General features: G+C 33.3%; 1 protein-coding gene across 1 annotated transcript; it reads right to left on the reverse strand.

Moving 5' to 3' along the window:
* Window positions 1–5603: 5603 nt before the first annotated feature.
* On the reverse strand, window positions 5604–7381 carry LOC143613964 (uncharacterized). The gene has a single exon (XM_077087537.1). It carries the CDS (start codon window positions 7373–7375, stop codon window positions 5891–5893), a length of 1485 nt encoding a protein of 494 aa, XP_076943652.1. The 5' UTR covers window positions 7376–7381; the 3' UTR covers window positions 5604–5890.
* Window positions 7382–16043: the final 8662 nt, after the last annotated feature.

Here is a 16043-nt window from a genome sequence, read left to right on the forward strand (position 1 = left end):
AAGGTTAGTTGGGTTACATCAAACGATTATACATGTTATGAAGGTAAGTAATGGTTGTGATTTGTGAATGGTGGTGCAGGTGACAACAACAATATATCGTAACTTAACAAAACACATTAACGATTTATGGTAAGTTACTCTGATGATATGATATCCTAAACAAGAGAAACAATAATAACATTGTTTGAAGAAGCAAATCACTCTGCCACCAATCATCACGGTATATGTCCGAGCATACGTTCCAAACCTTTTACTGTGAGGTCATGGAAAAAGAGCCATTGCAATATCAACCTTCCCACATTTACTTAATATAGAGACTCAGGTAGTATCTTAATATCGATCATTTTGTTCAACACAATCTCCTAAGAATAGATAGTCAATATATGTTATTGATAAAAGTTCACACCACCACCACCACCTAGTCAATGATACAATCAATCATCACCCTTTTATAACAAAACAAAATAGAATAAGCAAATGATCGATGCATCCAACCAAGAAACAAAAATCATCTTAAATAGTGAAGTGGCAAATGGGTTGGGTTGGGTTGGGTTGGGTTGGGTTGGGTCGAACGAGTAATGGGTTGAAATAAATCATGGGTCAAAACGAGTATGAGTCAAAATGAGTTTGGGTCAAAACGAGTCAATTAAAAAAATGGTTGTTTTGGTTTGGGTCAACATAGGTTAGGGTCAAACCGGATTTTTAGTTTTTTTTTTTTGTGAACGAGAATAACGCTGGAAACATTTTTGTTTTTTTAGATTTTTTGTTTTTTACTTATAATTCAAGTTATGATTTTTTTAATTATTATTTTTGAATTTTTTTGAGGGGTTTTTTAAGATAAAAACCCCTCAAAAAAATATTCAAAGATAATAATAAAAAAATTATAACTCAAAATATAAATTATAAACAAAAAAAGTAAAAACACTAAAATGTTTCATACGTTGTCCTTGTTCCATAAAAAAAAACATCTAGAATTGAACCGAAACCGAAAGAATCGACGTAAATGAAACAAAGAAACAAAAAGCCAAAACCGGACCACATCAATCGAAATCGAAAAAATCAATTCAAACCGAACAAAAACAAAATTGAAAAAACGAACAAAAACGAGTCCGGAATCGACCAGAAAGAAATAAAAGAAACCAAAACCCAACACGTCACGGGTGAAAACTAGTGTTGACTTGAAACCTGAACCGAACCCGTTCCGATCTGAAACCCGTTTCGTGCCGAAACCTGTCTTGTACGAAAACTCGTTCCGATCCGAAACCTGTCACATTTCCTTAGGACACTAACCCACATCGACTCATTTCTTTGAACTTGTCGACCTATTTTGACCCGAAAATAAAAGGATGGAATTTCAAATGACTCATATTGACCCATTTATTTAAAACCTTTTACCCAAACCAACTCATTTAACTTTTAAAACAACTCAAATTGACTCATTTGAAAGGGTTTGGGTTAAGATTGCCACCTCTATTAAAAACAATAATATGCATTTGACAACCCTTCTATTTTCGAAATAAAAAGCAGGTTACAAATTGTCAAACTTCTTTTCAACTTAAAAGAAACGACTAAAGTTTCCATGTTGTGAAATTTTATATAGAATATGATTAAGACTACGTGACATACATGGAACCGTTATATAACTTGGTTAAAACTAACAAAGTCTTCCTCTCAAGTTTAACTTGCTGCTGCAAAAAGCACTTTAACCAGGAAAAACACACAAAAGCCATGAACTGTTATATATTTATAAAAAAGTTTAAAAAATCATTTATAATATTAAAAAACTCACAAAGTGAACATAGGTTCAACAAAATAATACCTACAAATATAGAGTTTTTCAAAGGGAAACAAAAAAATCACGCGATAAGCAACATTGGCAAGGCTAATGAAAAATGAAGTACTTTTCAGTGAAACTGAAAGGAAGCTTGTTATTTTCACAAAAAAGTTACATCTAACCAAAATCCAAAAGAAGAATAAACAAATAATACATCTAACTAAAAGCATACTTGCAAAAGCGAGTAAATACCATGTCAATTTGTAGACACGTACGGTGTGAATGAATTACAGTTTAAACAGGTTCTGGACCAGGTTATCGAGCTTTGACCAACATATTAGTTTCTCAACTAGATTTTGTTAATCAAGAAGGAATCTTTTCAATGATGGATCCAGAAATTTTTTTTTACAGGGATCAGAAATTTTGCTAGTCGGTAATGTCATGGGTTGGTTGTCTATCGTTATCGTTGAATATCAAATTTTTTCGGTACCTTCAAGTCGGGTCGGGTCGGGTCACATAAAAACAAGGATAAAACAAAATTAAATTGTAAAACCAAAACATTATTACGTCAATCAAGATTGAGGCAATAAGGCTCCGAGCCGATGCACAAAAGCGCACTAATTTACATATAAAATATAAAACATGAATAAACTGCGTATACTTTTAATGTAAAAACGATGACAGAGTCAAAAACTTATAACTTAGTATATATGTGTAAAAAATATTTGTATGTCAGGTAAAAAGATAAAATAATAAAATAACAAATTAAAGTAAATAAAAACTAGTTAATCGAAAAAGAACTACAAAAGCTTCAGTAAATTACTTAATTACTAACCAATTTAAAAGTTACTTTAGGTTTATTTAAGTTATTCAAAAAACTCAAATTTAAACATGTGTAGACACTTAATAAATTCCATTTTTATATCAAGTTGTATTCTCAAGGCTTCAAAGTCTACTCAAGTCTCGAACCATTAAGACCATGTGTAGTCATAAATCCCCACCCCTAGGCGTTATGCGCCACGTGGCGCCCAGTCAGAATTATGGTTTTTTACAAAAATAGAGTGTAGTCGTAGAGCCTCTATAAAGCCATAACTTTTTATTTTTTTTTTGAATTTCCGTGCCTTCCACCTGCGTTATGTACAAAACGCCTAAATAAGAATTAGCCCACATCTGCATGGCTGTGTCATAAAGCCTCCATAGTGCTGTTGTCTTCGCTTTTGAGTTTAGGTGTGCATGGTTGTCCGAATTTGCAAGAAATGTGCAGCAAAAGAGGCAGGTGTAGGCCTCTCATCTCTCACATCCCCTGTGTCGATTTAGCCGAATATCCATGGCCAACTTAATATGAAGGTCTCTCTCCTTTTAATGTTTTAAAATTTTATAACTGATTTATAAAAATTGCTTCTTTTTTTTCAAACAAACGCTTTGAAAATTGGGTGATCAGGTTTTTTTTTTAGGGTTTCCGATCTTAGGGTGGCGCTCAAGTTCGAATCACGGATCATGTGCATGCTATGAAATATGGGCAACACCACTATAAGGAGGATTCGAACTTGGGTAAGGGGGATTGTATACGGGTGGTAAGCCTTTCGGAGTTCCCCAACAACCAACTACACTTGGCCATTCAAAAATCAAACGCTTTTAATTAAATATAATCTTAAATAAATACGTGGCTTATTGTTTTCTTTTCTTTTCTTTTCTTAAACTTGAAAGTGGCATTAAACATGAACATGTAGCATGTTTACGACTACTTAAATTCAAACGGGATTAATTATTGGATAAAAAATTAATGTTGTACAATATTTGACTTTGAATTATGTCTTATTCATCAAATTCATGCGGCTTCACTTTGGTTTCATTTGCATTGAATATAGTTTTGGTAATCCCATTCTGCTTGCATTTATTCTTAGACCACATTGGTCTGTGGTTTGACAAAGTTAAAACTTGAAAGTGGCATTAAACAGGAACATGTAACACATGTTCCAGGTCTGGTGTGGATATATATAATGAATATGTAGAGTTCCAAACTTATGAATATGTAGACATAATGAATCACTATTGCTTATCTGTAATAAGAATGGTACTTTAAGTTCAATATGATCTATGAGTTTTCTTTTTTCTATTTTAGTGTGATCTATTATGAGGAAACTGACCATGATTATTATATCCATGGCTGATTTAATGCTTCAGATTCAATTATCATGGGCTAGCATTTTAGACTTTCTGCTAGAGATTTGCAAGAATTACTTCACAGCCTTGAGCAAATCCTTAGAACTGATTGGAGGATCATGCAGTTGGATTCTTTTTTCTTTTTTTCTTTTTTTTTTGTGGATACCAAATAATGATCTGTGCATCATTGATGGTAATTGTGGCAACTTCAACCGTCTAGCATAAATGTATGTGTTGACTCGGCTTGCATTTTGTTGGTAGCGGGTCAGATTGCAGATTGTAGACTTGTGGTTTACTGTTCTCTCTTGTGACAATTGTCTATCAAGTTGTTGAACTTAATATGCTAATTAATGTTTGTACTCGTATGTCTATGTCAATTAATATTATGTGTTTGAGGAATAATAAACTTTATACCCATTACAACCTATTTATATTTAAAGGTTTTAGTGGGGATTGAATTTGCATGAAATTTATTTCTTATGTGAATATTTCACTTTCTTTAAAGATCCTGCAAATGATTCATTATCCAATTCTCTCTCTTTCTCTCTCTTTTTACATGGTAAAATTCGTTTTATGAACCCGTTGGTTTCGACTGTTTATTCAATGGATTTAATAAATTACTTAAAACGCATTATTGAATTGTTATAAGTTACCAACAATAAATGCCGTTAATAAATTGATAACAAACAAACTTCTTTTTGGACATAATCAAGGCTTGTAACTGAGGCTGTAAACATAATTAGGTTTTGTTAATAAATTGTGATTAACCGAGGAATGAACCCGTTTTGTTTTAAATACGGGAATAACCGCAAGACATTATTTGTATACCCGTTTTGGAAATGGTGTTATAAGTCAAAAGTCAAAGACTGCTTGTTCCAATGCAGTTAATTGCATATATCAAAAGCATAATGTAGATTGTCGTCTGGTGAATTTGGAGGTTAATTAATCCTCCGCACTTGGTCTTTGGTATCCAATGTCAGTTTGCTGAAATAGTAGAAAGATGACCTATTTGAATTGGTAACAATCAGTTGATATCACGTCAACTGCTCTAAAGCCTCAACACCATTGCGGATTAATTCCTTGGCAAGTTGAATGGATGGTATGTTGGAGGTTGCTAATGAGTAATGACAGGTGATGTACTGATGTTACTAAAAGTCAACAGTTTGACTTCTGGTATAAGTGTATAATTCAAAGGCTCTATGCAGTAAAGTCAAATGTTTGGTCAACTGATATATGGCAAATAGTTCTTTTGAAGGTAAAGAATTCTTTAAAATGGAGAATCATCACAAAAAGTCAACAATTTTATATAATGATGAAGCAGTGTATTACTGGCAGTCAACTAGTTGTATACTATTGCATTGATATTCATAGTTGTGAGCTGAAGTACATGTGATGAAATGTTTGTTATAATACACATATTATAGAACAATCCTTTATAATGGCAGTGTAAGTACCAGTGTTAGGTTCAAGATTCCGTTCCTCAAGCTCCTTCATGACCTCCTGCAGCCCGTAACGAGCCCGATTTACAAAGCCTGTCAGTTAATATGTTGTATACTTGTATGTGATTAATTGAGGAATTGAATGAAACCGTTTTGTTTATTATAATGGAATAACTTTAGGGTGTTATCGGTATACCCATTCTTGCACAGACCATTCTTGCACATCATTAAAATACAAAACTACAAACATGTAAAGGTTTTGAACTCAAGTAATAGAAAGCAGACAATGACCAAACACGTGAAGACCGATTGGAATTTGGTACAGACTTCCTAATTTCTACGTATTGTAGGAGCAATATTCGTCATCCAATCACTATTTCACCATCTCTGAAAGTGTTATCTAGGCAGTAGTGCTGACAACTCTTTTGGCACACGCCTACCTATCAACTTTAAGCATACTTGTATCTACTGAACCAGCTGCAATTTTATCATTAACAACGATGCAGTTGAAGCATCAAGTGAGTAACTTCTCCCATCCATTAACATTATGTGTCCGCACATCAGGCTGCAAACCTTTTAGCATTAGGTCACAGAAAAGAACCCTTGCAATATCAAACTTCCCACATTTCATTGCACCATTAATAAGAATATTGTACACCACGATATCAGAATTTAGTCTGCTATCACCCAATAAGTGAAACAAAGAGAGTGCCTCTTCAACTTGATGGTTGTTGCAAAGACCATCTAAAATTATTCCATAGGTGCATTCATTAGGAATTTTGCCTCGTGAGAGCATCTCATCAAAGAGTTTGCGTGCAGCTTCACAAAGTCCAACCCGAAACAACCCTTGTAACATGGTGTTGTAAGTGACGATATCAGGTTTTAAACCTTTTCTTGTCATTTCATGAAACATATTCATGGCCTCTGCTATATTCAAATTCTTACAATACCCATTCAATAAACTGCTATAAGTAACAACATCAGGAATGAGACCTTGAGAAGTAAGCGAATCATAAACTGTCCTTGCCTTGGTCATTTCACCTCGCAAACAGTAACCGTCTATTAGCGAACTATATGTCACTATGTCAGGAACCACACCTCTCTTAACCATGATGTCTATAACAGCCTTCGCTTCATTCACCTTACCTTCCTTGCAAAACGCATCAACCAATACGTTAAAGGTGTGCAAATCAGGAGAGACCCTTACATCCTCCATTTCTTTAAGCAGTTTAAAGACCTCGTCCCAACGACCTAAGTTACAAAGGCCATGAATGAGAGAAGTGTATGTAACAACCGTTGGTAGAACGCCTTTGTCAAATACCATCTCCTTGAAAAGCTTGAAAGCATCGTCTATCATTTTGTCCTTGCAGAGACTATCAATGATGGTATTATACACTACAACGTTAGGCTTAACGCCTTTTTCATCCATCAGCCTAAGTAAACCGATGGCCGTATCGTTATTGACAACCTTGCAATTGCAAAGGCCTTTGACCATTGTGGAAAATGTAACGACATCCGGTTCACAAAGTTTGTGTTTAATGAGCTTATTAAACAATCTCTCCGCCTCGAGAATTCTATCTTCTAAAACAAGTCCGTCTAAAAGCGTATTATACAAGACGACATTTGGTACGACAGCTCGCTTGAAGCAACAAGCAAGGAGTGCAAAAGCGTGATCGGTGCGATACGAGTGACAGCAACACTTAATTGCAATGCTCATAGAGTATTGATCAACCGGGACTCCAACGGCACACATTCGTTTAAAGATATCAAGACAAGTGGAAAAGTGTTTGATTTTGGCAACAGAATTAAGCAGCTGAGTAAACTTAACAACAGAAGGCAGGGGTTGTGTGTGTATCATTTGATCGAACAGGTTCAAGGCATGATTTAAGTTAGTAAGTTTTTGAAACTTACTTGAAGCGTGAAAGGAAGCTAATTGTAAAGATGAAAAAGGGTTTACCGGATTGAATTTGTGACGAACAGAAGTTGCGATTCCTCTCATCGGCTGCATACCTAAATAATGTCTTGTCTATTATAAGAGGAATTGTGGGCAAATGTTGGCCATGGTCAATGTTGTGTAAATACTTCTAGACTTCTTTTACCTTTTACAACTGTGTTACTATATAATATATAAAACTTACTAAATGCCACATGTCATTACCAAATTGATTCTTACAAAAATTTTCCCTCCCCTCTCTCATATTAAATACATTTGACAATTCTTTTTTTATTAATAATTTTATATTTCTTTTTTTTTTTTACTTTTTAATCTTTCATTTTCTCTTGGCAAAAGACGTCTTGAACGTATTTTCAATGGACGTCCTTTAGCAAAAGAAGTGGCAGAAAACATACTTGATGTTTCAAACCCCTTTCTCGTTAAGTCCTTTAACACTAACCTCGTTAATTTTTCTTGTTAAATAGGGTAGTTTTGTAAATTAACACAATACACTAAATTCTTTTATATATTTAAAGTAAAAAAATAAATACCCCTCCCTCCCTCTTCATCCGTCATGTGACCCACCATCACCACCGACTGCCACCACTTGTACACCCCACCTACCGCCACGACCGACACCACCTGTTGCCGATCATCACCACTCCATTCGCCACCAACATAAGAATTTGGGGAAGAAAATGGTTGATTAAATCATACCATAATTAAGATATATATATATATTGTTAGCATTACAATTTATAGATCTGTGATGCTTACAATCTGCTATGACGAAATCAACTACAGAGTTTCAATTATTTCACCAAATTGGCCACCATGTCCACCTATTACCGACTACAGCCATCACCTGCCCATTTGTGAAACCCACAAGATAAAGATTGGCCAAAGACAAAAACATGTTTCGTCTACAAACCCTAGATTTTAAAAACCTAGAATCGTGGGTTGGAGATAAAGAAAATATCTGCAATTTAGAGTTTTTTCTAAAGAAATAGAGGCGTCAATGGCGCCATCGCTATTTGTGGTCGCCGGAGAGAGAAGCGGTGGAGATGGCGCTGAACAGAAGACCCGCAATTTCGGCCACGGAATCATCTAACTGTGCTCGTAAAACCTGAAATCCTCTGTTACAAAGCTTATAGGGTTCAAGCTGTGGTGGTTGTTGTCGTATGTGGTGGTGGGGTGGTGCTTGTTGGTCGTCGGTTCCGCGCTGCTGGCCGAAATTGGTGGTTGGGGATTGGGTGAGAGAGAGAGAGTCTAAAATATATTTTAAATAAACATGGTAAAAAGACCAATCTACCCTCACGTGTCTTGCACAATATCAGATTTAATAGAAAAGTTTATGAAAGGAATTTGAAACATGAAGCATGTTTTCTGTCATTTCTTTTGCTAAAGGACGTCCATTGAAAATACGTTTAAACATAAAGGACGTCTTTTGACATTTTGTTTTTTCTCTTTTTAATAATTCTTTGTTATTAATAACTCTATATTTTATTCTTTTACTTTTTAATATTTTATTTTCTTTTTTTAATAACTTTTTCCTGCTTTAAATAATTAAATATCAATATAAATATGTTATTTCGTTTTATACAATATATATATTAGTTATTAATATTGGGTTTTCATAAGTAATCAATTTTCACGTTGATATTGAATAATGATTCCAAAAATTAAGATTTTTAATATATTATATTAATTAAGGTTTTATAAGAAATGTTATAATTGGATGAAGATGCAAGATTAATTTTAAAATTAAATTTCAATAAACTTTAATTAATTAAATATATATGATTACTTATTAAATTACAAGTCTTTTTCTTTCAACCCTAAAAAGACAAATTCACTATTGATGTATTCTTAGTGTTTATGTTAACATAAATGAGCGGGTTCTTTAACCGGTTAAAATATCAAACATGGTTCAAGCCAAAACAATTTATGATTAAATTGAGTTTCGATCCACTGGTTGGTTTAAAAAAGTAGCCATTTACAACTTCTTGTTAATTAACTATTTAATCAACTCATTATTTATGTTAAGTACATAATCTTAAAAATCCACAAAAATATAAACACCAGACTACATGTTTCGGTTTTTCAGGTGGATAAAACAACTTATCTTTGGAATACACATGTTAGACACTAGCACGCTATTAATCATACGATAAATTGACTTTGTATATTCTTCTATTATTGAATATTTTAAAAATATAATTTTCTTTAGTGACCGAGTAACACTTGCACCGAAAAATGAGGCCGCTTAAGAAATTAGAAAGTGTTCGCTATCTATGTTTAATCAGTCATAAAAGGATACGTTACAAGAAAGTATTAGTTTTCTGATATTTTGAATGGTCTTAAAATATAAGGTTGTCAAGTTATAGATTAGTCATAAAAGTTAACGTTGAAGTAATGTTACTTAAAATATTAACCAGAAAATTGGTGTATGCAATAAAACTAAACTATATGTGAAAATACAATATGATAACCATGTTATAAAAGCCGAAATCATATCCGAAAGTAATATTTGAACTCGCATTTTTATCTTAAAAAAAGGGGATATTGGTTTTTAATACTCTCAACTTTCACCCGTTGGTAGATACCACTCCCAATTTTCGATTTCTTACCCACCACTCCCAACTTCCACTCTATTTGTTTCTGGCACTCCCGAACTTAACGGACCCTAACTTCGTTAATGAAAATGCTGACATGGACATTTTATGCTTGAGGTGGCATGCCTACATGGAAAATACCCTTTTAAAAAAAATTTAAAATTCATTTTGAAAAAATAAAAACATTTTAATATATATAAATTATTAAAAAAAAATACCCAACCCCACCTCCCTATCACCCTTTTATATGTTCACTACCGCCCATAACTTTTCCCCTCCGACGAGCCACCACAACATTATCTGATGAAGACTGCCGTAAACAACCACCACCATAGCATAAAACCATCACCACCACGGCTGACCCATCCCGTCTTCCCCATCTACCGCTGCCGCCGTCTCCACCTCCACCCACCACCATCAGCAAATCATCGTTAATAACCCACTCCCACCTAAAAACCTTCATCATCACTCTCTAGATAAGTCGTCGAAACCATGATTAAGGTTACTATCAGCGCCGACGGTTCTATCAACAAAGGGTTTTGGTAACAACCCATAATTGCTCCACCATTGTTTGATGTAGCCTGTGGAATCGAAATCAGCCGATCGTCATGTACATAATAACTCGTCATGTACATAATAACTCATGCTCCTGGAATCGAAATCAGCTGGTCAGGTTTCGTTAATTTCTCTGCCGCCGTGGATTTCGACGAAGCTAGGGTTTACTTGGTGGAGAAACTTCCTGCGAGTTTGGTAGCGAGGTGAGGTGGACACGGTGAAAGATTGATAGTATTCTAGCGGCTGCTAGAGAGCATGCCCTTCTTGGTGGTTTGTGGTGGTAGCTTGTCTGCATGATAGAGGTGGCAGTGTGCTTTGAAGGTGGTGGTTGGGGGTGAGGAAGAAGATGGAGACAAAGTGGGGGGGGGGGGGGGGGGGGAGGGTAGGGGTGGTGATGATTACTATTATTATTTTTTATTATTTTATTAAAAAGTCACGCCAGCAAAAACAATACCACATCAGCAAGAACAATGTCACGTCAGTAAAAACTAACAGAGTTAGGGTTCGTTAAGTTCGAGAATGTCAAAAACAAATACGGAGAAAGTTGGGAGTAGTGGTAACAAATCAAAAGTTAGGAGTGATATCTACCAACGAGTGAAAGTTTAGAGTATTAAAAACCAATATCCCTAAAAAAATCTTATACCTTTAGATAAAATGATTAATTCCAAAGTATGAAATTTTCACTTTATTTTTGTTTGGAATTAAAGATTAATAAAAGCTACGGTAAATTATTATAGATTGTTGGTTTGTTTTTGAGACAATTTATTTTAACTCATGATAGGTATATGTTGCATTATGTGAAGTTATAAACAGAAACAATGTGAAACTATTAAGGTTTGATATAAATAATAAAGTTACAAATAAAGCTACAAGTATCGTGTACAAAGAAATATTTAGAGATTTATAAATATTTAAAATCTTTTTTATTTCCATATTGTGTTATGTGGAATTTATTATACCATATAATAGATCTTTATTTCTTTTAAAAATATTTTTTGTATTTTACTTTGTGTTATTATTTAAATAAATTTATTTATTCTAACCGTGTGTTACATGGGTAACTAACCTAGTTTCATTTAATAAGAGAAAAGAATTAAAGGAATTAAAAATGGTAAGGGGAGGAGAATTTATGATTTTTTTTTCGTGTTTTCGAGTTTAATGAAAAAGAAAAAAAAAAGAAAATTAGACATTTTATGTGTTCATGAGATGAAAGGAAAGGAAGAGGATCTTATATTTTTACTATTATACCATTTTAGTAATTTTAGTAATTAAAAATAAAAAACACATCTAATAACATTTTAACTTGCCAAAAAGGTAAAAGACTACGTTTCACAACATTTGTCCTTGTATTTATTAAAATCTTTGTATTACTACTTTAACTAAATTGTGTTATTAATTTCTATGTGTTTTTTATTATTTTACTAGGTTAGTTACCCGTGTAGCACACGGGTTAGAATAAGTATTTTTTTTTAAATAATAACATAATGTGAAATACAAAAAAAAAAATTATCACATATATAAAGATATATTATACAGTAAAAAAATTACATATTACGTAATTTGGAAATAAAAAGTTGTTAGAAAATTTATAAATCATAAATTATTTCTTTGTTATTTTCTATATCAAAACTTAGGTGTAAATGGCTACTTTTTTAAACCAACTCGTGGACCAAAACTCATTTTAATCTTAAACTATTTTGACATGAACAATCTTTGATACTTTAATCAGTTAAGAAACTCACCCGTTTCGTATTGGTTACTTATAAAAATCTAATATTAATAACTAATGCAATATATTTTATATTAAACAAATTAACATATTTATAATGGTATTAATTCTTTTAAGTTAGGATGGAATTATTAAAAATTGAAAATGTAATATTAAAAAGAGAAATGTATTAAATATGATAGAGATGAGGAAAAATTTTGTAAGGAAGAATATAATGATGACATGTGGCATTTAGAAAGCTTTATTTATTAAATAGTATAGACTAGTCTGCACACTTACGATATATATTCCATTATCAGAATAAAAAGCTTCAGTTGGGTACAACTCACTGAATACTCCACAATGGAGTTGTATAATCCTTATCAATGACAACCAAAGCAACAAGCCAGCTCACAAGCATAAACGAGTCCGAGCCCGAGCTTTACTTGTCGAGCGCAAGCCGGCTTGCAAGCTTAAACGAGTCTATCATTTTTATATAAATAATTATGAATATATAATATTTTTAATAAATAGTAAACAAGTTGAACCGGAGTCGAACTCGAGCTTGAAAAACTACTCACGAGCCTAGCCTGAGCTTTTAAATTATAGATCGAAACAAGCCGAGCTCGAGCTCGAGCTCTGTGTATGTTAAATGAGCCGAGCAAGCCTAGTCGACCTCGGGCTCGGATCGTATCGTATCGTTTGCAACCCTAACCAAGACTTTGCAACGGGATTGGCCCGTTTGCAATTTTTCTGCAGTGCCACCTGCCTGTTGTTGTTCACTTTCAGAATAGACAAACAAAAGATTGTTAGTGATTGCTTAAGAAAAGCAGGTCGAAGCAATTCACTGCCATACCCAATTACCCGTTTATGTGCAGCTCATGGCAAAAATAACTTCCATATCATTCCTTTTGTGATACATTGACCAATCATGCTGCTAATACACTTTAATAAGAACTTGGTTTAGGCTTCAAAAACACTCCAGGCAACCACCGACCCAATAGTTTTATGTGCGTTACATTAAAACTTTTGTGGCCCAAAGTTGAAGTATAAAGTTTTGTTCTAAAAGGCATAACATTGTTGCGACCAAAGTTAAAAGGCTAAAAGTATCATGATAAAGTTGTAAGACTAAAAATACTAGGGCGAAAGTTAAAAGAACAAAAGTTTTATTACTAAACGACATAGACGAGAATCAAAAGATAAATTTTAAAAACGTATGTGGCAAAAATCTAAAGAAGTAAAATATGTAACTTGCCTTTTAATCATTTGCATGTATATATAATTCTAATTACTTAATATATATTAATCGTAAGTTTGATTTTAGGATCTGAGAACAATTTGTGAAATCTCAAAGCTCAGTAATGTTACTTGTACGTGTTCACCTAATCACATGAATGTTAGTATATTTGGTCAACTTTAACCTAAATGAAATATTTTATTTTAAAAATGGTACCTTTAGCCGTTATGTTTTGCATCGATGAATGTTCTTTGATGAAAATTCTAGTGAAATTGTGCTTAATTGCGCTGGATATGTATAAAATAATTATTTTAACAGTCTACAAACGTTAACAGAAACAAATAGTCTTCTTCTTATAAACTGCAGTGGTTTGGTTTACCTCTTCTTCTACAAATGTATACAAATGTGGTCCACAAACTGCAAACATTTTACTCCTGAAAAACATACACTACCTAAAAGAAATAAATGGGAATGGATTTTTATTATTTGGGGGGGGGGGGGGGAGGGCAATTGTTTTGGATTGACTCTCACAAACATGATGGTCAGTAATACTAGGGAAGATCAAATGGTACTGGGTATTGTCAGTACCAACTATTTGATGTTTCAGGATCGGTACAGTTTGATACTGTATTTACCGAATTTTTGCCTTCGTACCAAACCGAGCATTTTTTATTCTGAAATCAAATTTTAAGAAATTCAAGATCGGTCTCAGTCTAGTACCAAGCTCATCCCTAATGATAATCAGTGGACAAAAGAATTAAGTGGAAAAGGAGATAACGTATAAAATAGCGTACCTAAAAAATTAGAAAACTTGTTATATAAAAGTTACATTTGCTCTCATATCATAAACGTAACCATCAAAAAAATTAAGATTAATGTTGCATATAGCACATCTATAATGTGCCGTCTTCCACGCCCTTTTTCTGCGTGAAACGTCACCACACCGCTACGAGTAACGCATTTTAAAGGATTTTTTGCCTTGCACGTTTTCTCGTTTCCTTCCCAACTACTATATATGTATTCCCTTCTTTGAGAAAAAAAAACATTTATTTATATGAGGTTTGCATCAAATAAAAATTAAATTCACATGTTAATTGTAAGAATCAAATAATGTAATTATAATTATTAATTACACATAATTCACTACTTATCCTCACAATAAAAACATTAATTTAATTTGTATTTCTTTTTTTTTTGGGAAAATTCCCTAAATGGCCCTTTTTAAGAGAGAGAAAGTATAAAGTAACCCTAAATTTCAACATATTCCCAAAATAGCCAATCGAATTTGGACTGAGGAGACGAGATCTGAAAAAATCCTTAGGCCAATAAAATTCTGACAAGTGTCAAAATCCGTCGGATTTTTTAAAAATATTGGGGGACCAATCCATATTTTTCATTAAAAGTTCTTCTAAAAATACAGTCTTTTCCGAAGGTCTTTTAATGTTTCCTAACGGGTCCACTCAACTTCCAAAAATATGGGAAATTGTGCATTCAAATTCAGTCTTTCAAGACACATTTAGGGTGAATTTGTACCAAGAATACCATAGATTTATAAATATTGAGGGATCCGTTCATATTTTTGAACTAAAATTTATTTTCCAAAGCTTTCTTGCCAGACGGATTATTTAAGCTTCTTATCTAATCCCTACAACTTTTAAAGACATGGAAAAATGTGTCATTTCATTTTGTCTTTCAAGACACTTATTTGATAAATTTGAACTAAGTGGATCATATTTTTGAAAAGATTGAGGTACTCGTCCATATTTTTCACGAAATCTTAATATTAAAAAGTTGTCTTGCAAGACGGTTTATTAAATATTCTTTTCCCGACCCTACAAATTTTGAACTCATGGAAAAATGTGCATTTCAAATTCGTCTTTCAAGACACGAATCTTTAAAATTTGTATGAAGGAGACGAGTATGTAGTATATTCTTACTTGTCCGTCCATATTTACATTATATCTATCATCTTCCTCAATCCTTAATAATTCATTCACATATTTTCATCAAACTCTAACTCTCGAATCAAATCATGAAGTTTAAGAGGGGTGATCAAGTGGAGGTTATGGATATGGGTCCCGAGTTCGTTGGATCCTATTATGACAGCAACATAATCTCAACGTTCGGAAACGAGTACATTGTTCGGTACATGGTTTAGGGTTGTATGAAGGGGGAGATGATGAAGATAACTCATGTATATTATTTGGATGATCATGTCAGAATAGACGGAATCACATAATATATTGTCGGTGTAGACGGATTAGTAATAAATTTTGAAGGTGTGGACTAGATTTCAATACATAGGAAATAAACTACAACTCGTCTTCTTGGTACAAATTCACCCTAAATGCGTCTTGAAAGACTGAATTTGAATGCACAATTTCCCATGTTTTTTTGGAAGTTGAGGAGACCCGGTAGGAAACATTAAAAGACCGTAGGAAAAGACTATATTGTTAGAAGAACTTTTAATGGAAAATATGGATTGGTCCCTCAATATTTTCAAAAAACCCGTCGGATTTTAACACTTGTCAGAATTTTATTGGTTTAAGGATTTTTCCAGATCTCGTCTCCTTAATCCAAATTTGATGGGCTATTTTGAGAATATATTAAAATTTAAAG

This window comes from Bidens hawaiensis, unplaced genomic scaffold (assembly GCF_021521415.1).
Source record: "Bidens hawaiensis isolate Kalapana, Puna unplaced genomic scaffold, B.hawaiensis_p1.1 tig00002273_1, whole genome shotgun sequence".
Classification (NCBI taxonomy): domain Eukaryota; kingdom Viridiplantae; phylum Streptophyta; class Magnoliopsida; order Asterales; family Asteraceae; genus Bidens; species Bidens hawaiensis.